The 22,317-nt window shown below is 55.9% G+C and overlaps 1 protein-coding gene across 4 annotated transcripts in view; it reads left to right on the top strand.

The window, feature by feature from the left end:
* The window catches only part of BRD4 (bromodomain containing 4), a 97,762-nt gene that overhangs the window by 71,656 nt on the left and 3,789 nt on the right, over positions 1-22,317 (top strand). For 2 of the 4 annotated variants that reach the window (XM_037992165.2, XM_007995579.3), the window contains exons 8-14: positions 5,826-6,035; positions 6,722-6,921; positions 7,400-7,695; positions 8,723-8,833; positions 18,227-18,279; positions 18,390-18,759; positions 19,500-20,087. In XM_037992165.2, coding sequence (XP_037848093.2) covers positions 5,826-6,035; positions 6,722-6,921; positions 7,400-7,695; positions 8,723-8,833; positions 18,227-18,279; positions 18,390-18,759; positions 19,500-20,087 — 1,828 coding nt within the window. Of the gene's footprint in view, positions 1-5,825; positions 6,036-6,721; positions 6,922-7,399; positions 7,696-8,722; positions 8,834-13,654; positions 15,943-18,226; positions 18,280-18,389; positions 18,760-19,499; positions 20,088-22,317 lie in introns of those variants that run through there. The other 2 variants (XM_037992166.2, XM_007995580.3) reach the window with 1 other exon arrangement.

Genomic DNA, 22,317 nt, shown 5'->3' on the forward strand with positions numbered 1-22,317 from the left:
GGTGGTTTTTCCACATGGCCACAATTCTGATGGGGGGTCCTGGGCCACTTCCTTCAAGTTGAGAGCCTGGGTGGTGCACAATGTGAAATACATGTGTGGACGGGGAGGGGAGATTACAGCATAGACGTGTAAACTATTATTTTTTTTAAAAAGGAAAAATATGTAAGTTTAAAAAACGGCTTTCTTTGGTTAATAAGATTGGGTTAAAAATTTTGGAGAATAAAGTCAATATTTAGTACTGTCATCTTTTTTTGGGGGGGGGGGGGGGCGTCTTAATTATTGGAGACAGACAGGGTCTCCTTCTGTCACCCAGACTGGAGTGTAGTGGCACAATCATAGCTCACGGCAGCCTCTGCCTTCTAGGCTCAAGCGATCCTCGCACCTCAGCCTCCCGAGTAGCTGGGACTACAGACTTGCACCACCATGCCCAGCTAATTTTGCCTCTTTTCTTTTAAAGAGGTGGGGTTTTGCCGTGTTGCACAGGCTGTTCTGGAACCCCTGGGCTTAAGTGTTCACCTGTCTCGGACTCCCAAAGTGCTGGGATTACAGACCCATCTTCTTTTTTAAATTATTTAAAACTGTGGATAAATGATCATAAAAATCCCAGCCTCTTCTCCCCGAGGCTATGGGTTGCTTCTGTTCTCAGGGTCAGAGCAGGCTGTGGGCGGGGCCACCTGCCGTCATGAGGTGCTGATGTGCTCATTGTAGGCCTCAGCAGGCTTCTGCACTCTTGGCTCTCACAGCCATCTGCTTCCAGGGCAGAAGTGAGGACTTGGAAAGCCTTTGGTGACCTGCAGATCTGTGCCAGGCAGAGGTCACCAGAGCCCCACTGCCTGCTTGCCTCCTAGCTGTACTAGTTCCTCGTGTTGTCCCAGACTCCCACCATAGCACCCCATACCTGCTCCCACTGGACCTAAGGCACTGTGTCTCCTATTCTCCGTGGATCAGGGGCTGCCTTGGCTTCAGAGAACATGTGCTCAAACTCTTGAGGTAGGATAAACACTTCCCTTGTGAAGTTTGTTGGGCTCTTTCTTACTAGTATGGTTGTGTCTCTTGTTATTTAAATGCATGCTCAGGCTTGGGGCTTTTTATTTCTACTTTTTGTTAGGGTTTTTTTTTTTTTTTTTTTTTGGAAACGGGATCTCATTCTGCTTACTGCAGCCTGAACCTGCTGTGCTCAGTTGAGCCTCCCAAATAGGTAGAACAGTGAGCGTGTGCCACCATGCCTGGCTAATTTTTGTATTTTTTGATAGACATGGCATCTCACTGTGTTGCCCAGGCTGGTTTCAAACTCCTGGGCTTAGGTGATCCACCCGCTTCAGCCTCCCAAACTTCCAGGATTACAGACATGAGCCATGGCACCTGGCCTGTTCCTTAGTTTTATTTTCTGTGGCTTGGGGAGTTGTTGCCCTCTCTTCACTTTGGTGGTGTCTGTGTGCCTTCTTCACAAATAACATTGCCCCTTCATCATTCATGTTTGCATTTCCATCCTTGAAGGAGTTGAGGCTTTTAAATTTCTTTCCTTTTTTTTTTTTTTTTTTTTTTTGCGATGGAATCTCTTTCTGTCCCCAGGCTGGAGTGCAATGACACGATCTCAGCTCACTGCAACCTCCCTCTTCTGCGTTCAAGCAGTTCTCCTGCCTCAGCCTCCTGAGTAGCTGGGATTACAGGTGCCCACCACTACACCCAGCTAATTTTTGTATTTTTAGTAGAAACGGGGTTTCACCGTATTGGTCAGGCTGGTCTTGAACTCCTGACCTCATGATGTGCCTGCCTCAGCCTCCCAAAGTGCTGGGATTACAGGTGTGAGCCACCATGCCCGGCCAGGCTTTTAAATTTGAATGCAGTTTTTGTTCAGCGCCGCCCGGTGGCAGTGGCCCTCTCAGATTTGTGCCTTAGGCTCCTCCATTGCTCCCTCTCTCCCACTCTCTCGAGAAGACAGGGGCACAGCTTTTGCCCACACTGCCCACGTTGATACCCATGCCCTTCATCTACCCTCACAGGAAGAACTCAGCAGAAACAGATTCTCTCCCAGCACCAGAGGTGACTGTTTTGAGCTACTTTACTAAGAGAAAGAAAAGAGAAAGCACCTTCTGATGCATTCTATCCCTTTCTTCCTCATTTTTATCTCATTTTTCCTGTCCTCTCCTGCACCCTGGAGCCACCTCCTTTTCACAAATTTTCTCCAACAAAGATTTTTGGGTTTTAAGTGTTTTTTGCATTTTTCTCCTTCTGGGAAACCTGCCTGAATGTAGAGTTGACCAAGGCCACTGGGATGTCTGTCACACCACAGACCCTGCAGCAGAAGAGTTTCTTCTACACACGGGCTACAGGTGCTGGACTGGAGTAGACACAGGCCTCACTCTTAAGGGGGGCCCAGTGCAGGCAAGGGGTAGGGGTTGCTGTGGGTGGGCTGCCTCTGGCCCAGCCTGCTTTGCCTGCCCCTGGGAGGGGTACCTCTCTGCCAGTGCTTGGCGGAGGTGTTTCTCTTTGAGCAACAGAGTTGATGTGGAGGGTTCCAGGGCAGGCTTCTCTTCAGTGGGCAGTTGTGTTTGTGGCATTTCAGCCTTTGTTTTTCTTACTTCTCTCTACTTTCTCTGCATCAACATGGGTTAGAGAGCAAATTCTCCATCAGGGAAGGAGAGGGACAAAGCCCCAGCCCTTGCTCACCTCTTCAAGACCTGTTGGGACCTGCTTAATTGGGTCTCTTAATTTGGCTGGGCCCAAGAAGTGGGATTTATCTGGAAAGTTACTTGGGAAAGGAGCCACTTTATTTTTCTCTCTCAGCCTCTAAATTCTGAGGTCCTTGAGAAAACCTGTGTTCCACAGCCTGACAGCCAAGATACTTGTCTGAAACCGGTGGGGTGTGCTGAAACTGAGAAGCATGACCTCAGAGCCAGACCTCCAGAGGAGTGGGGTGTAGGTTATGGGATGCTGGGCAGGGGGCTGGGCCTCAGCTGGGTCTCTGTCAGTCCAACAGAATGCTTGCACTCAGTGTTCCATGGTGGGTGCTGGTGCCTGCTACCCCTCACCGTCACCATCCTCCCTTGTGAGAGGCTTGCCCTGGGTGCATCTTGAATCAGGTTTTACTGTCCTCTCACAGCACCCCTGACCGTGTTCTTTCACTCTTAGGTCTTAGCACACTTCCAGCTCATGGCAACCCATTGCTGCCATGTATTCATTCGCTTTTCTGTTTCCAACTAGAGTGTGAGCTCCTTGAACAGGGAACTTGTCATTGCCGTTTACCATCAAGCTGTTACTTGGGGACATGTGAGTGTTGCAGCCACACAGCAAGGTTTTCCTACAGCAGCCCTGGGCCCACTGGCTTGTGGATTTCCCAGGGTGCCCCCCACTCAGGCTACAACAACAGTTCTCACGTCCAAGAGAAAGTGAAGGATGACGGGGTCACGCAACTGGACACTCCAGGAAGCTGGCAGTTCCCAGTCCCGCCAATGTTAGTTTCTCATCCCAGCTGGCTTTGTGTCTTGTATTCTTTGCTCTTTGTTCTTGGGGCCTTTGGAGAGCCAGGGCCATGGGCACCCAGGGAATGGAAGGAGGCCTCAGAGTGAATGCTATATGCCCCCACCCCACCATTTACACAGCAGTCATCACTTGGTGGGGAGGAACAAGGACCTCCTCCTGTCTCAGAGCTGGCCCAGGCTTACAGACTAGTTCACTGCAGTAGCTACCACTCAGTAGAGGGCACTCCCTCTGTCCTGGGAGGCAGAGCTGATTATCTCCCTTCATGATGTCCTGACACTTCTGAGGCCCACTTCTCTAACCTGCTCCCTGCTGCTTGGCAGCAGGCCTGGCTCTTCCAGTAGCTCTTGTGGCCCCAGCTGCCTCTTGGAGTCATTTTGGGACCTGAGACCACCCACATCCAGAACACTACCCACCTGGCACATAGCTGGGTGCTGCAGGGCTAGGGATCTGTCTTACTCTCTCACTAGGGCCTCCACTCTGATGTGAAACCCCCCACCTTTTCCTCCCTGGGCCCTACTCCTGGCAGGTTAACTGGTGATGGTCTCTGGTCATCCCTTCTTGTGTATCTTCTTCCTTGCCTCAGACTTGCTCAAGGAGTTATTTCTGAATAAAGTTATTTGCTGGGCGCAGTGGCCCATGCCTGTAATCCTGGCACTTTTCACTGTAGGCCTCAGCCTACATTCTAGGCCACCTCGTGAGAGGATCCCTTGATCCCAGGAATTGGAGACCAGCCTGGGCAAGATGGCAAAACCCTGTCTGCACAAAAACTTGGCATGGTGGTCTCAGTTAGGAGGCTGAGGCAGGAGGATCTCTTGAGCCCAGGAAGATGAGGCTGTAGTGAGCCATGATTGAGCCACTGATTGCATTCCACCCTGGGCAACAGAGCAAGGCCCTATCTCCAAAAAGAAGGAGGAAGAAAGAAAGAAAAAGTTACTGGGTCAGGCGCAGTGGCTCACGCTGGTCATCCCAACATTTTGGGAGGCCGTGGCAAGTGAATCTGTTGAGATCAGGAGTTGGAGACCAGCCTGACCAACATGGTAGAACGCTGTCTCTGCTAAAAATGCAAAATTTAGCTGGGCGTGGTGGTGTGTGCCTGTAATTCCAGCTACTTGGGAGGCAGAGGTTACAGTGAGCTGAGATTGCGCCACTGCATTCCAACCTGGGTGACAGAGTGAGACTGTCTCAAAAAAAAGAAAGTTACTGGCTAAAGGAAGTCATGCTCCGTGTGGCCTGGAGGGGAAGGAATCAACACCACAGTTATATGGAATGCCTGCTCCAGCAGCATGGGAGAGGAAGCCTCAAGGAGTATTTCCTGAGCCATCAGGAGGGGGTTCCAGGGCTACGGTCCTCTCTGAAGCATTAACACACATTTGGGGGAAGGTCCTTGCCATGGTGTGTTTCCACGATGATCAGTTTATTCCTGGTTTAAAGCAGGTCCCAGAATTCTGCTGGGAAACGAGGCCTGTGCCTCTGCCTCTGTCCTGAGCCATCACTGGATTGAGCACAGTGTCCCCAGGGTACGGCAGGGACTTGCCAGCTGGCTGGCAGTATGTGTGGCCAGACCCAGCGTCCATGTGTGGCTGCTGTTCCCTGAGCTACATGACCCCATGTGGTTCCATCTGATTGCTGGATCTTAGGGTTGAAAGGTCTTAGGGTCTCCTGCGCACAGTGGGTCCCTCCTGCAGCCTGTCCTCAGTGCCCCACACCTACTGCCTAAACTTCTCTTACCTTGTCCCGCGTGCGCTGGAGGTGCCTCCTCCAGTGGTGCAGCCCTGCTTGGTTAAGTGCTGCAGGGACGATCTGAGGAATGAGGAGACCAACTTAGAGCCGTGTCTGCTACAGCAGAGCCTAGTCCCCTAGAGGAGGTGTGCTTGTGGCAGGCACACTCCCACCAGGGACCTCTGCACGTGCTGTGTCTTCTGCCTGGAACACCCTCTCAAGCCACAGATTCCTGCTCCCCACCACGCACCTGGCGGGAGCTTTGGCTGTTTTGCGGTTTGGGGGTGCCCTTGACCCAGTGCCATCTGTCAAGCACCCCCAGACTTCAGTGGGCTGGCTGCCTTGGTGGCCTGGGTCTGATGTCCTTACCTTGGCTGTGTCCTCCAGGGAGTAAGTGCCTGGCTACATCTGGACCACCTTGCTCTTCAAAGTGAGATTTGAGAGGAGTGTTGCAAGAGTTGTCGGAGGCCCTTGCCCCCGTCTTGGCGGCAGAGAGGATCACCATCCTCTTTCGCCCTCGGTTGGTTTCTGTTGAGTTGGCCCCAGCAGCCAGTGAGGCCAGGTGATGCTAGGCCGCGGCCTGGGTACCCAGCAGCCCTCACAGCGTGTCTTTCTCTCACCAGGATGTGTTCGAAATGCGCTTTGCCAAGATGCCGGATGAGCCTGAGGAACCAGTGGTGGCCGTGTCCTCCCCGGCAGTGCCCCCTCCCACCAAGGTTGTGGCCCCGCCCTCGTCCAGCGACAGCAGCAGCGATAGCTCCTCGGACAGTGACAGTTCGACTGATGACTCTGAGGAGGAGCGAGCCCAGCGGCTAGCTGAGCTCCAGGAGCAGGTGAGGACGTTGGTGGCTCCATTCTTAATCCCCAGAGTCCATGGACCAGGGTGGCCTCCCCAGAAGTTTCTAAGAGAGATTCTTGGCTCTGAGTTCCCAAGGAAGCAGAATTTTCACTGGACCGCCTGTGGCCTTTTCCCCTCTGCTAGGTCAAGTGCATGTTGATCATGCACGTATGTGTGATACTTGTGTTGAGCTTGCAGTTGGGGATGGGGAGTGACGTGGCCATTTTCTGGGCAGAGAGGAAGTGGCTTGATCCTTTCAGTGTCTGGAAGGAGGAGGTTGAGCCAGGATGTTCGCCTCTCCTGGGGCTACCTGGTTGTTCCTCTCCCTATAGCGAGTCATCAGGCCCTTCGTGCCCGACGTGTCTGTATGCTCTTTGTTAGCTTCTTAGGGGCCCTCCTTCTGGGATCAGGATGGCTGTGAGACTTAGTGTCTGTCGGCTTGATCAGCTCCTCTGTTGAGGAGGACACTGGCAATCTTTGAAGTTGAGGGAATGGGTGGAGATAGGCTTGTTAGGAATCTGGTTAACATGACAGGTGCAGAGCTGGGGGCCTTCCCTCCCCCTGCCTCCCCTACACACCCTGATGCCCCAGGTGCATGTTTTTTGGAGCAGTCACCTGGGTCTTGGGTGACAGAAAGGTGGTCTTAGCCCTGAGTGTGTGTCTTGTCTGTCTGGTCCACAGCTCAAAGCCGTGCACGAGCAGCTTGCAGCCCTCTCTCAGCCCCAGCAGAACAAACCAAAGAAAAAGGAGAAAGACAAGAAGGAAAAGAAAAAAGAAAAGCACAAAAGGAAAGAGGAAGTGGAAGAGAATAAAAAAAGCAAAGCCAAGGAACCTCCTCCCAAAAAGACAAAGAAAAATAATAGCAGCAACAGCAGTGCAAGGTCTGTGTCCCCTGAGTTTGCTCTGGGTGGGGACCCTCCTTCCAGGGCCTGCTCTGAGACTGTGGGCCACTGCCCCTCCCCATCCTCGTTGGGTGCGGAGGCTGCCTCTCTGCAGCGTGGCTCCACAGGCCAGGCTGGTGGCCATTTGCACACAGGACTTAGCTGCACTGTCTCTGCCCCTTTCTGTAGGATGAGCCTTCGGAGCTCACCATGTTTCGTTGAGGGGGATGGGCGGCAAGGATGGGGCTGTAGCACAACCCCTACTCAGGCAGCCTGCAGTCACAGTTGACTTTCTGTCTCTACTGGGTGCTCCCAGAGATTGAGTTGCCAATCCCCCGTTTCCTGTGAAGGCCGGTGGGTGGGGGGTATGGGAAGGGCACCCCCGGCACCCCTTCACCCCAACATACATGTGGAGGAATGAGTGCCTGGCGTCCTCAGGGGGCCCGTTCTTGATGATGTCTGCATCGTCCCTTCATAGCAAGAAGGAGCCAGCGCCCATGAAGAGCAAGCCCCCTCCCACGTATGAGTCGGAGGAAGAGGACAAGTGCAAGCCTATGTCCTATGAGGAGAAGCGGCAGCTCAGCCTGGACATCAACAAGCTCCCCGGTGAGAAGCTGGGCCGCGTGGTGCACATCATCCAGTCACGGGAGCCCTCACTGAAGAACTCCAACCCCGACGAGATTGAGATCGACTTTGAGACCTTGAAGCCGTCCACACTGCGTGAGCTGGAGCGCTATGTCACCTCCTGTTTGCGGAAGAAAAGGAAACCTCAAGGTGTGCTTGGGCCCTCTGGGCGTGGGGGTCCTTCTGTGGGCACCCTCAGTAACTTCCCTCCTTGCTCAGTCTACTCTCTGTGCGCTTCTTTTTTCCAATTATAATATTTGTGTTCTTGACACAAATCTCTGAAAGGTGGTGATGTCACCCTCGCCCCTAGGCTGTCAGTGTCTTTCTAGATCTCTGACTGGTGGTGTCTGGGGCCCCTCTGCACCTTGTTGCCTGAAGCTGTGTTCTAAACCAGAGCTGCTTTCGACCCAGGCTGCCTGCTGCTGAGTCTTCCTCTGGCCTCTTTGGGGAAGGAGGAAAGGCGGGTCTGCAGGGTCCCAGGACCTGTGTACCGATGGTTAATGTAGCACTGAACCGGCCTTTGTCCCTCTCTAGCAGGGACAGTTAGGTGTGGCATCCTTTCTGGACTCTTCCAAGCAGCTGTTTTGTGTCACACAGCTCATCTTGGCCTACGGCTTTCCTCTGAGGACTTAGGATCCAGTGTCAGGGCATTGCACAGTCTTTGTCCCCAGCCCAGACTGGCTCTTGGGATCCTTGGGCCCCTACCTGGGGCACACCACATGATGATTCTGGCGTGTGTCTGAACAGCTGTGTTGAGAGACCCCCTGGGGTCTCTCCCTGCCTTACCTTACCTCTGGGCAGCATGTTCCTTTTGGATCCTCTTCTTCCCCTGTCAGAACAGTAACTGGGAGAATCCAAGTCTCATGCCCAGCGAGCGGTACCTTGTGTTAGGAAATTACCCCTCTGCCTGGTCTCTTGAATCCCTGATAAACCCCCCAAAGGGAACTTTGAGAGACTGAAGGAACCTTGAAATCCCAATGTCCGCAGTCTACCCATGGGAACTGTGGGGCCACATGAGTTCTGGGAGTGGCAGCTGGCAGTTAGGAGCAGCCCCTGGGCCCACTGTGCACAGGCTCCTCACTGGTCCTTCCTCCAGATGGATGGGGTGTGCCTGTGGCTTAGAGCGGCCTCCTGGGCCATGGCCCTGCCTGACCAGCTCCCATTGCTTGGGTTGCAGCTGAGAAAGTTGATGTGATTGCCGGCTCCTCCAAGATGAAGGGCTTCTCATCCTCAGAGTCGGAGAGCTCCAGTGAGTCCAGCTCCTCTGACAGCGAAGACTCCGAAACAGGTTAGGTGACTTGTGTCCTATGTGTCTTACCAAACTCCTCCCACCTGTGCCCGGCACCAGCTCAGTCCTGTGTCCAGGATGCTAGAGCCCAGAGACGGCCATCCCAGAACTTGCTGAGTTCCTCTGTCTGCCTGTCTGTGTCATCTCCCTGGGGCCATGGATAGCCTTGCATTCTGTGCAGCAGTGTCCATTCTCTCAGCCTGTCCGTCATGCTGTCCCTGCCAGGGGCTGGTCGTGGAGGACAAATGGCCAAGGGCGTTTGACACTGCGGAGCCCTGGATGGTAGGTGGCGAGGCTGGGCCATGAGGACTGTGGGCATGGGGGCCCAGGCTGTGCTGTTGACCTTGAGGTGACCGCACCCAGCTTTGTGCCCCAGAGGAGACTTCGTGTCCCTAGGGCCTTCCCCATATCACAGTCACATGCAGTGTGGCCGCTTCAGGGAGACACTTCGCTGGTTTCTGGTGGATATGGAGCAGTCTGCTGCTGGCCCCTGCCATCAGCTGGGCCCCGGCCATTGCCTGCTCCTCCCCAGAGTGTGCTCGTTGCTGTGTTGGCTGCTCTTGAATCTCCCCTAACTCCACACGCACCTGGACTTGGCGTGTCTCTCCTGCAATTCTAACTAACAGTCCCTTCTCTTCAAGCCCTGCGGGCCTGCACGTCGGACCCTGGGTTCTGCATTAGAGCCCACCTTCTGAGCAGCAGCCTCAGTGGGAGGTGGAGGCAGGTAGCGATTCTGGGTGCCAGGTGGGAGTGGAGAGGGTCTGCTCTCCTCCAAGTGTGCACTTTCCTCATTATTCTCAGGGGCACAGATGCTCAGGCTGGTGCAGAGGAGAGGATAGGGAGCCATGGTGCCCAGGAGGCCTGGCGACCAGCCCCTGCTGAGCGATGGAGCTAACATCCTGTGTTTATGGCCAGCGGGGTTGCCACTAGGCTGGTGCAGCTGCGTCAGTGAGCTGGCGTGCTGCAGACCACCTGAGAGCTGGCCCTAGGGTCTCAGGCAGGCTGGGGAATGGGCATCCACAGTGGGAAACCTGTGTTTTGGCAGTAGATTCCTGCGTGTTTTCCCACGGGCCTGTCACATCCCTGGGATTTTATTCTAACTAGAAATAAATGCTAACCGTCAATAATCAGTGCATGTAAATAACTTGATCATGCCAAGGAAGATTGAGGACCCCTCACAGCAGCTGGGGAGAGCCATGTTGCTCTGAGGTGTGTGCACACAGATGGGGCGGGGGCAGGTGGCTCCTCGGGTCTTGTCAGTATTCCTTTTCCCTTGGACAGCCTGGTGCCCTCTGCTTCCCAGGGAGTGAGGAGACTTGTCTTGAAGTGGGCTGAAAGACCCTCCAGGACTCCAGATGCCCACATTCTCTAGCACAACTGTGCAGAATGCCCTGGGCAGCTCACTGGCCTCGTGGCCTTCCCTGTCACTATCCTTCACCCTTTCATCTCTAACCGGCACTCTCCCCACACTGCTTTTGTAATCCATCAGCCAGCAGGAGGCGCTGCTCCCCATGGCTGCCCAGGATAGGGCTGGCTCTGCCACCCGAAGCTAGGGCCCCCACTCGCAGCACAGTGAGTGGGGTGAATGGCTGTATTCTTGGATCCAATTAGCATTCCTGGTGGCCGCTGACTTTTCACTTTCGGTGCCAGCCGAGCCTCCAGCTTGCGTTCCTCTGAGTTTTTGCACCTCCTGTTTTCTAGCTGACTGCTCCTACCGGAGGTTTTGTAGCCTTTGCATCTAAGGATCTCAGTGACCAAGTGGAAACCCCAGATGCTGAAATTGTCAGGGGACCTGATTAACTAAAATGACATGGCATGGTTGTGGTGGGGGTGCTACTTTAGCCCTCACAAGACAAGACACCTTAGAGGGCTGTGGACATCATATCCTGATTTCCAGTCTGTAGTCGTGGCCTTTGCCCTTGGCCTCTGCGTCCCTTTTCTGCGCTCCTCTGCTTTGGCAGAGGAGTTGGGAACGCTCCTGGCTTCCTGAGTGAGTGCCCCACACCCCTCCTCCTGCTGCTGAGATTTTATTATTTTTTCACTCCCCCACTTTAAAAAAAGTGGAGATTGTGCAACAAGTAATCTGAGAGTCCTGGGAACAGCTGTCCTGGCGGGAAAGAGGGCGAGATTTACAGTCTCAGAGCCGCTGGCTCCCAGGCTGTGGCGGTCCAGCCCTGGCCACTCGCACAGCTGCCTGGGCTCTGGCCTTCCCCTCTTCCCAGACACCCTCCCCACCTTGGGTTTTGCCTGGCTCCCTTTTGTCTTCGCAGTCCTGGCCAGCAGGGGCTTTCCTTTGCCTTCTGTGTGCACTGAGTGAGCTCTGTTGTGGACCGGCAGGGTGCTTCTGCTCTCAGGCGGGGTTGCTGCGAGGGTTTTGTACGGCAGATCTCGAAGCGGGAACCCACATCCTGGCACCAATAAATGCAGCCTTCTCCTGCCCTGTCCTGCACAGGACTCTGCATTCTCAGGGCGGGGGGTGGGGGGCAGAGGGGGCGTAGCTCCTTCAGCAGCTGCTCTCCTGGGTCCACGAAGTCCAGCGCCCTGATGTCCATGGCCAGTTACAGGCAGCTCTGCCTTGGTGGGGGAGTGGGTCAGGGTGGGGGAACATTATTTCCCTTTGGTATTTTGGGGCCTAATTGATTTGCAGCTCCCCCCAACCCCCCTTGTTCTTGTGTTTCCATTTGGATTGGAGCCGAAATTCCTGAAAGGGCCTATTTTTGTCACTTATACTACAGGGTTAGTTCCGCTGACACGGCCCTGAGACATGAATCACCAAAAGAAACCGAACAGAGTCACTAGATTGAGGCTGGGGGGTGTGATACTGAACACCCCTCCTGGCAGCTATCCATAGACCAGGATGCTGTAGACTGATGCAGGCGTGGAGTGGTCCTCTGCGGCCAGGCTACAGTTCAGGAAGCCACGGAACACAGGCAGGAGGAGGATGGCGGGGATGGGTGCTGCTTTCCCATCTGGGTCCCAGGCTACCATGTATTCCCCACCCTCTGCCCCGGCAGCATGCAGTGCAGTGGGCCAGCCCTACCACTTCCTCTGATTCCAGCTAGTGCTTGGGCTGTGGTCTTTCATTGAGCTGTGATTCCAGCTAAAGCCTGGAGCTGCTTGAGGGTTCTGTATTGTGACAGGCAGGGGTAGGGCACAAATGCCACCCTCCCACCACCCCTAGGGCATCTGCAGACCTGGGGAGATCAGGCTGGAGGAAGACACTGTCCCAGGTGGGCTGTGGACAGTACTGTGGCTTTGCTGTCATTAGCAGTGGGGTTAGGTCTGCCCAGCATATGGGGCAGGGCATGTCCTAGGAATCTTCTAGCTTTCACTTGTCACATTGCTGACATCTGGCTCTTCCCAAGTGTCATGCACAGGTCTTTGTGAGCCGAGGTGTCTCCACAGCTTATATTCCTCTTAGGGATACCCCCTTCACCTCAGCTACCTGGGCTGGGACAGGGTCTCAGGGAGGTGTGAGAGATCCTCCTGGGCTTTGGTCTGGTCTTCTAGTTGGAGCAGGAGCGCAGTCCAGCTATTTTAGTCTCCTGGCTTCCTTTTCCCAGGATTGGAGCGTGTGGGTGTTTCTTAATGGCTCCAGGGGAAAAAGGAATGCTTGATGTTTTGGAAAGATTCGAGCTGGGAAGTGCAGACAGAGGCCATGGGGCGTTCTTACCACACAACCAGCCTCAGCTTCCTGACCCCCAGGGTCTTTGAGGCACTTAGTCGCATCTCCAGGCTGCTGCTTGCCTCCTCCGCAGTGTGGCACTTACCTAGGGGAAGGGTGAGGACCCTGAAGGTGGGGGAATAGGAAGAGACTTGAAGATGGGGCAGTAGCCTTTCCGTCTGCACAGGCAGGTGACTCCCCCCTACACACCCAGTATTTGCAGCTGGAGGGATTCTGGGGCTTCATGGGCGGGTGAGGGTGAGCCTTGTGGAATGTGGCCCGGAGTGAGAGGCCGCCAGTGGGCGGGTTTTTCCCATGCCCGCACTCAGGGGCCAGGGAGTAGTAGCACGTCGGTTGCATCCGTGACTCCAGCAGAGGCATCTGCTCTGCTGCGTGGGTGGGAATAAGCCCAGCGCCCCTCCCTGGTCCAGGGAGCCATGTTGGATGCCCCAGAAAAGGAAGGAAAGGACAAGACTTTATTCCTTAATGTGTTTCTTTTTCTTTTTTTCTTTCTCTTCAACAGTGTATATAATAGGTTCTGCTTTTTGTAGAGTTTGAACTTTTTGTTTGGGGGATCTGGAGGAATGCAGAAATGAGGCTGTTTGCTCTTTCCCCTCCACTGGGGATCCTGCATTCTGGTACCTCCTCTCTTGGGGACCCAGGCGGAAGGGCTGGCATTGCCTCCCTGAGAATAGACAGTGCGCAGCCCCTGGATGTGAGATGAGCTCAAAGTCAGCAGGGGCCTAGTTGGCTTGCCATACCTGTCTGGTGGGACAGGGCAGGGGCACCACTCAAATTCAAAAGAAGCCGCTTGAGGGCAGTAAAGGAAATGCCGGCGTGCGCTCAGGCAGGCAGGGCACTCGTGGAGCTTGGTAGTGGGGGCCAAAGCCTCTCTGTAGAAGCTGAACAGGCTGGGGGTGGTTTCCGAGGCACTCATGCATTCTGCCTCTGTGATGTTTCTACGGGGGTGGTGGGTCTGTCCCTACCTATGGTTAGCCTGGCATGGGGCAGGGCTCCAGTCTCCAGTGCTGTTCTTGTGCCCATCAGCCACCAGGGTGCAGGAGGCTGGCTCGGTCTGCAGTTCTTCTGTTCTTGTGACTTAAATGGTACATTCCACACCATTTCTCTCACACTGGTTTCTCTCTCCCTCTACGTAGGTCCTGCCTAATCATTGGACACGGACTCTTAATAAAACGGTCTTCAGTTCCAGATTCCTTCCCAGCAAGCTATAGCTTAAGTCCATTTTCTTCCGTGAAAGGGACAGGACTCCATCAAGTTATGGAATTCCTCAGAGCCCTGGGCCTGTCCCCCGGGGTGGATTAGTCATGTCCAGCAGCACACGCCTAGTCCCGCCTTCGGGAAGGCTGCCTGCCTGGCCAGCAGCCTGGGCCTCCCTGTGTAAAGACTGCCTGGGTGTCCTGCCCAGCCTCCCTGGTCCTCTGGGGTCCTCTGGGTGGGTGGCATCTCCTGGAGGGTGATGACAATCCCCCACACATGCATTCATGTGGTGCTGCTCTGTGTGCAAAGCCAGACCCTAAGTATGTTTTCTCTCTTTGTCCCATCCCTCTTTTTCTGGGACTTTGGACCCTAACTACTTCCCTCCTGAACCTCGCAGTGACATTAGTCCAGGAGAGCTCTTGTTCAGTGTGTAGAAGAACACTCTGACCTCTAGAGCTGTCCCAGATAAGGAGTGGGAGGTTTAGAGGCAAGGCCTCTAGATCCTGGAGGGCTCAGTGAGGCTCTTCCCACAGCATGTTTCTCACTGATACCCTATAAGGCTCGAGCCACCGCTGACTCTAAGCCTTTTGGAGTCTTTCCTCCTCCGTCTCCATTGTTCCCGTGCATTTCCAAAAGCTTAAGTTGCCTGGCGGGCATTTCCCCAGTTTCTTTGGCCTCCCTCTTCTCAAGTCACATAGGGAAAGTACCTCCTGGAACCAGGCTGCAGTGTGCAGGACCTGCCGGGCAGGCACTGGTGAAGGGCCTTGGGCCCATCATCCCCCAACCCCACCTCACCCCACCCACCTCCTCTAGGGGGGCGGATCTGGGCTGGTGGACTGGAGAGGGTGTCACAGACCCTCAGGGACTGCCCCATGGACACATGTGATTGGTGTTAACAGTGTGAACATTTTTCCTGTCTTCAGTCCCTTAGAATAACGACAGCCCCTGGGGTTGGGGCAGGCGAGGGTGGCCACATCATTCAAGCCCTCCCAGAGGCACTAATAGGCTTTTTTGCTCTAAAAATAAATACCGGCCCTTTTTTGGTCACAAATCCAGCATCTCAGCAGAAAACTGCCTGACATGAAAAGTCCCCTAAGGAACTGCATCTGCGTTTCAGGGGCTTTTCATTTTTTCTCCTTTTTTAAAGTGTAGATTGTGGGTGCTTCCTAAAGGCCTGCCGCCTTCTGGAACTGGAAGTGGGCTGTCGCCATGGGCAAGCCCTCGGGTGCCGGCTCCCCGCCGGCGTGGGAGCCCTGGCAGCTCTCCTCAGCTCCCTGGGCTTGAGCAGCTGCAACTGCCCCAGATTTGCTGTAGAAGCAGGGGCTAGCCCTGGCCTCACCAGAGCCTCCTGGGGCCTGCATTGATGCTCAGGAGTTCCTGGGCTGCTCTTGATCCTCTCTGGGCGTCCAGCTTCCAGTCAAGCTCTGTTTGCCAAACAAACTATTCTGAGCTGCCCTTTGGCCTGCGCCTGTTGTGTTCCTTTTGCAGCCCCGCCTGGCTGAGATGGGAGCAGGCGGGAGAGCCTTCATGCCCAGATTCCCACAGGACAGTTGGGGAGCTGCTGGCATTGTCTTTCTGGGAAGATTCTGCTTTCTTGGACCAAATGGCAGCTTGGATTCCCAGTGTCAGGCCTGCATGCTGCCCCTGCCCCACACACACATGCGCACGCGCGCACACACACACACTGCGCGCACACACACAGTGCACATGGGCCATAGCCACAGGCCAGCTCTCCTCCAGGGTCCTTTCAACTTCACTGTCCAGGGACCCTCTCCTTCTTGCCCATGGGGCTTCCATCTGGCAGAGAACGCTCAGGGCTTGTTGAACTTGAAAGCACATTAGACTTAAGCTGTCACCTGTGCTTGGTGCCCCAGGAACAGCCAAGAGAGGACAGTGCCCACTCACTTCTCCTTGTTGGCAGCCTCCTGTGCAGGAAGTGCCAGCCGGGCCTCAACGCACCAGCTGGCTGTGGGTCCTGAGGAGGAGCGGGAGGCGGCCGCTCAGTGCAGGCGGGGACTCCTCTCCTCTACCCTGACCTTACCCTCCATCCTGCCTCCTTCATTGGAGTGGGGCTGGGGGGTGGGCGGAATCAGTGTTTTAATCGGATTTTTAAAAAACATTTTATTTCTTTGTACAATTACCATCCTATGTAAAGATGAAATTTGTGTTGAGTTGAAGATTGTCATGGAATAAAGATCACACCGTACTTGAGGCCATCTTCATGTAACCCTTTCTAGAGAGTTTTGTGTGGGGGTGTCTTGGGGCTGGTGTGTTGTGAAGCTGTGCACTTCATGTCTTGTCTTTTACTGGTAACTCCGACACAAGGCTCAGACCACGTGGGCCAGATGGGGCTACCTCTACCACCAGCCCCTTTAGTTATCTGGTCCTGGGGGTGTGCCGTGCACCTCCCGCCTTCTCTCCCCCACTCGTTAGTCCTGCCTTGCCTGGGGGCCCCAGCACTTGCAAGGGGCCCTGGAGACAAGTCCCCAGGATATTACCTGTGGCCTTTCTGAGGCAGCTGAGACATGCCCCCTGGAATCCCCACAGGCCCTGCTGAACATTATCCCTGCATCTCCTCCTGTGGGCCTCTGCTTACAGCCTGCAGGCTGTGAGGGGTTAGAGTGGCCATCCCTCTTTTACAACTGAGAAAACAAGGTTTCTTCCAAGGCCACGAGACAACAGGCGAGCCCCAGCATGTCCTTCCCTTGCACACACACTTTCTCCCTCAACTCTGCATCTGGACACATCCCCAAGGCTTCTCCTAGTCAGACTTCACACGGTGGCCCTGCTGCTTCCCGCTACCTTCCGCCTCCTGCCCCAGGTCCCCTCCAGGGTATGCCCAGCATGCCCCCAGACACCATGGCTCCTTCACCTCCTCACACTGGGATTAGTGCTGGGAGAGAAGCCGTGGCCTTTTCTTCCTGCTTCCCTAGTGTGCAGGGTCTCACTGGTCCTGTGGCCGCCAACCTCTGCAGCCAGTGTTCCTCCCCGCTGCACCACAGCAGTCAGACTCCCTGTTGCCCTGACTCTGCAAATCTACCCGAGCTTTTCCTTCTGGCATGTCTCGCCCACAACAGTCTCTCTCTCACCAGATGTCATACTCTGACCCAGAGCGTCCTGAGCCCTGTATGCAGGTTTGAGGTGGGGCCCCAGGTTCCCCCGTGTCCCCAGTTGCAGCCCCTGGTCATTTGTACAAGGACGTGTGTCTGTAGCTGCTGAGGTCTGTGTCTGTGTCTTGTCTCGTGTGGAGTGGTGAGCTCTTACAGGGCACAAAGTTTTCCCCATCCCTTTTGGTGTCTTGCTGCACTGAGGGTCACGAGCCTCACCGAAGCTTAGTGTGGCCCTCCACGAAGCAGATCCAAGTGGAAGGAGCCTCGATTTGGGCAAAGCATGTGTCCTCCAACACCAGCAGCAAGAGGCAGCACCCTGGCAAGGAGCTCAGGCGAAGCCAGGCAGTGCCATGAAGTGCTTCTCAGTGACAGGAATCCAAAAGGCGCCATATCATGGGCCCGGCCTCCAATGTGGTGGCTGGCGACTGTGTGACCTGCCAGCCCGTGAGCACTGGCCAGGGCTCATGTCCCCCACTGGGGCTTGTACACCATCCATGTTTGGTGAGGGGACATCCAGCTGGCAAAAGTCCCTTAGTGTAAATCTCTGGGATGGGGACAGAGGTGGGCATGCTGGCTCTTGATTACACCTCGCAGGGGCAGACACACCCTGGACCCATCCACCCTGCTGTGGTGCCAAGCTGTCAGCCCACAGGAGCGAGGGCACATGCCGCCTTCTGTCTGTAGCATGGTGACTGTGTCCCAAAGCAGGGACTTCTGAGGTCCACCTACCTTTTTAGTTGCTGGTCATTCCCAGGGGGCCAGCCTGCTCCTTTTTTTTTCCTCCCAGAGTGGGCTCTCTGCATTCTCCCTTGCCGATACGTTCCTCACCGTCCTGTGGCTCTCGCCCCAGCTGAGCCTCTCTGCTTCCCCTTGGAGAATGGAAAGGAGTGGGCCTCAGAGGGCCATGCAGTTGGAGGCCCCTGCGAAGCTGCTTTTTAGCCATGTGACCCTAGACAAGTCTCCTCCCTTCTCAGAGCCCCTCTTTTCTCAACTGTCAGATGAATGTGACCATTGCAGCCATCACAAGTTGTTGGAAAACTGAGCAGGTTGCCGTCCAGGCCATGCACTCAGTCCCTATAGTGAGGGACTGACCCTTTTATAGTGGGAGGCATTGGGCAAGCTCTCAGCTTCCGGTGCGGCTGTGGTGATCTGAAGCTTGGCAGGGGAGGCTTTTTCAGGCACAGTCCCTGCTAGGAAAAACAGCAGGCAAGTGGGTAGGTGATGCCTCGCATGTCTCTCCCTCCCCCGTGATGACCAACTCATCCCGCTTCGAACCCGGCTGCCCTCTCTCAGGGTCACTGGTCCTCCTGAACGTGCCCTGTTTTTTCCTCTTTCTCCATCCAAGGCCAGCTCACTCACCTTCTCCCCCAGAGCCTCACTACCTTCTCTTTTCCTCTGCAGAGATGGCTCCGAAGTCAAAAAAGAAGGGGCATCCAGGGAGGGAGCAGAAGAAGGTACATGGGCTCAGGGGGCATCCTCCATTATGTGGGAAACTGGGTCTGGCCCTGGCCGGTTCTGCCTGCCTGACATCAGCCTGTCTGTCTGTCTGTCTTTCTGTCTGCAGCACCATCATCACCACCATCAGCAGATGCAGCAGGCCCCGGCTCCTGTGCCCCAGCAGCCGCCCCCGCCTCCCCAGCAGCCCCCACCGCCTCCACCTCCGCAGCAGCAACAGCAGCCGCCGCCCCCACCTCCCCCACCATCCATGCCTCAGCAGGCAGCCCCGGCGATGAAGTCCTCGCCCCCACCCTTCATTGCCACCCAGGTGCCCGTCCTGGAGCCCCAGCTCCCAGGCAGCGTCTTTGACCCCATCGGCCACTTCACCCAGCCCATCCTGCACCTGCCGCAGCCTGAGCTGCCCCCTCACCTGCCCCAGCCGCCTGAGCACAGCACTCCACCTCATCTCAACCAGCACGCGGTGGTCTCTCCTCCAGGTGAGCCGTGGCCCACCCCAGTGTGGGCTGAGACCCCTTCCTGCCTCGGTTCGCCTATGTGGTGTCTGAGTACTCTGGCTGGGCAACTTCTTAGCCTCAGCGGCTCTGGTCTCTAGAGGGAAGATCTGCGGTTTCTCAGGGCCATCTTGGAAGTTAAAGGAGATGCTTTAAGACAGGTCTTGCAAGTTGATTCAGAAGATTTTTATTTTTTGTTTTTGTTTTTTAAACACCTGAGATCATTTGAGTAACAATCTGGATTTTGACTTATTTTTCCTGCTGGGCCAGGCGTCACGTTAGATGAGAAGAGCTGCGACCCCTCTGTAGCTTTTCTCATCAGGGGTTGGGAGGTGCACTCATGCAATGGGATTCCTCCCGTGGAACCTGGACAGCACTCACCTGGGGGATATGGGGACAGGGCCACCTTCCTGGGGGCCTGGGCAACGGCCAGGCAAGTGAGGGACTAAGCTCTGCACTGAGGTCTGACGGGCTATTGTGAGCATGGGGAGCAGGAGCTGGGGACACAGAGCATAGGGCAGGACGACACTGCCCTAAAGCCCTCTCTGGAAGCTGGCTGCTGCTCTGGAGTTTGTGGGAGACCACGGTAGGTGGGGAGGGAGTGCCAGTTTGAGGGAGGCCAGTAGGAGGCCACTGGAGTCCAGATGAGGTCAGGATGGAGCAGAAAGGCCAGGCTGGGGCCACAGGTGCTCAGGCCTCACCGCCTCGGTATTATGTCGTTCCAGCTTTGCACAACGCACTGCCCCAGCAGCCATCACGGCCCAGCAACCGAGCCGCTGCCCTGCCTCCCAAGCCCGCCCGGCCCCCAGCCGTGTCACCAGCGTTGACCCAACCACCCCTGCTCCCACAGCCCCCCATGGCCCAACCACCCCAAGTATTGCTGGAGGATGAAGAGCCACCTGCCCCACCCCTCACCTCCATGCAGATGCAGCTGTACCTGCAGCAACTGCAGAAGGTGCAGCCCCCTACGCCGCTACTCCCTTCCGTGAAGGTGCAGTCACAGCCCCCACCCCCCCTGCCGCCCCCACCCCACCCCTCTGTGCAGCAGCAGCTGCAGCAGCAGCCGCCACCACCCCCGCCACCCCAGCCCCAGCCCCCGCCCCAGCAGCAGCATCAGCCTCCTCCACGGCCGGTGCACTTGCAGCCCATGCAATTCTCCACCCACATCCAACAGCCCCCACCACCCCAGGGCCAGCAGCCCCCCCACCAGCCCCCGGGCCAGCAGCCGCCCCCGCCGCAGCCTGCCAAGCCTCAGCAAGTCATCCAGCACCACCATTCACCCCGGCACCACAAGTCGGACCCCTACTCAACCGGTAAGTGGCCCTCACCTATGGTCTCTAGGGAGGCTGGTGCTGGGCTTGTAGTTTTGTCCTCAGGAAGCTGGAAGGGTTAACTCATGCTTCAGACTGCAGTGGGTTCAGAGCTGAGCTTCAAAGTCTGGCTGTTTGGAGGGGGACCTGGAAGGGTCATTGGTGCTTTCTGCAGCGTGTTTATCAGGTGTCTGTCTTGCTTGTGAGTCGAGATCGCCCAGAATAAGGCCTCTCTGGTCCCTCTTAGAACTTAGAGTCAGGAGCACGACAATGCTAGGTGACTTGTCGCTAGGTGGGGAAGCTAGGGGCCCAGGGGAGGCACCTGATCCACCTCGAGGGTGTCAGGATATGCTTCCAAGAGGCAGTGATCACAGACAGGTAGCAGCTAACTTAGAAAGCAGAGTGAGTAGTGAAGTTCAGGGAGAGCCAGAACCATGGTGGGGAGCACTGCGCTGGAAGCTCAAAGGCAGCTCAGAGCCCGCCCGGGACCTGTCCTCGTCACCTGTTCCCAGCCTCCAGTCCAGTCCAGGCCACCCTTTTCCCATTGACAGCATTGGTCAGGCCACACCCTCTCACCTTTTCTGGGCACTTGTGTCAGTAACCAAAATGTCCTGGCTGGCTCTGGCAGGGGACGTTCTGGTCGGCGCCTCCTGATGTAGTGCTGCAGGGTTAGGGTGGAGGGTCCTGGCCTCAACAGTGTAGATGGTGCTGTCTGTCTTGGGTGTGTACCAGGTGCTACCTGCAAATCAGCGACAAGGCAGGGCTGTGATTACTCCTAACTCAACAAAAGCTGCTGGGTGCAGACCGAGTGCGGTGGCTCATGCCTGTAATCCCAGCACTTTGGGAGACCAAGGCAGGTGGATCACCTGAAGTCAGGAGTTTCAAGACCAGCCTGACCAAGATGGTGAAATCCTGTCTGTGTTAAAAATACAAAAATTATCCAGGCGTGGTGGCAGGCACCTGTAATCCCAACCACTCGGGAGGCTGAGGCGGGAGAATCGCTTGAGTCTAGGAGGCGGAGGTTGCAGTGAACTGAGATCGTGCCACTGGACTCCAACCTGGGTGACAGATTGAGACTCCATCTCAAAAAAAAAAAAGCTGCCAGGTGCCACGTGGATCGCTGCGTGTCCTGAGCCAGGAACAGCTGCCTGTCCTCCTCGGGAAACACTGGTGTTGGGCTTCGCAGCTGTGCGGCTGTGCCTGTTCTCACACGAAGCAGGGCCAGGCTCCTGTTGGGGGTAATAGACGGGATGCAAGGCATTTAGAGCCAGCACTCGGGTGCACTGGGCGCCTACCAGGACTGAGGCAGGTCTCCTCCAGCCAGCTCTCCTTCAGGTCTCTGACCCTGACTCGAGCCCCAACAGGCTAGGATGGGGCATCAAGAGGAGTGTGGATTGGGATCATGCTGGGAGCTTCGGGCCAAAAGCCAAGTTGTTAGACTCCCAGAGAGACTTAACAGGCATCCCTGGGCACCCTGCCAGCTTTCAGGAGCCATCCGTGAGCCACTCTCTGAACCCACCAGCAGGCGGGTGGTTTCTCCCGGCGCCTGCTGTTGCCCAGGTCAGACTCAGCAGGTGCTGAAGGTTTCCCACCCTAGGTGGGTGGGAAGCTGTTGCAGTCGTGTGCCTGTGGATCCCTGGCAGGCCAGACCTGGGGCCCTCCAGCACTGAATGGAGATGGCAGTGCCCAGAGTGGTCCCAATGTGCTAGAATTGAAGGAGACGTCAAGGCCAGGAAAACCAGCCACACAGGGCAGTGGGCTGCAGGGACAGGGTGGGCCTGGCCACCACTTCTGGCATTAGGAGTGGGTCCTGGCTCTAGAGAGGCAGGAGAATCTACCACACCTGGGGCATTGTGGTTTGCTCCAGGCCTATGAAAATAGGTGCCTCCAGCCAACAGGACTCCTGGAGAACCCAAGGGTGCCTGTGCTGGCAGACGGTGGAAGGAGATGGGCGTGAGGCTAGGCTGGGAGCAAAAGCATTGCAGAGAGGCAACCTCCTTTGTGGACAGTGTGGCTTGTCCCGAGCTGGAGCTAGTCAGTGGGCGGTGAGGCCCCTTGCCTGCAGGGATGCCAGCAGAGAGAGGCCATGTGTTGAATGGGCAGGAGTCAGCTCCTCCAGCTGCGCAGTCCCGAGGTGCTGGCTTACTGTGATTCAGAGCCCAGTAGTCCCTGTGGCTGCTGGATCCTTCCCAGCCTTGGGTTGGATGCAGGTGGCAGGCTGGTCTGTTTCCTA

The sequence above is a fragment of the Chlorocebus sabaeus genome, chromosome 6 (genome assembly GCF_047675955.1).
Source record: "Chlorocebus sabaeus isolate Y175 chromosome 6, mChlSab1.0.hap1, whole genome shotgun sequence".
NCBI classification, from domain to species: domain Eukaryota; kingdom Metazoa; phylum Chordata; class Mammalia; order Primates; family Cercopithecidae; genus Chlorocebus; species Chlorocebus sabaeus.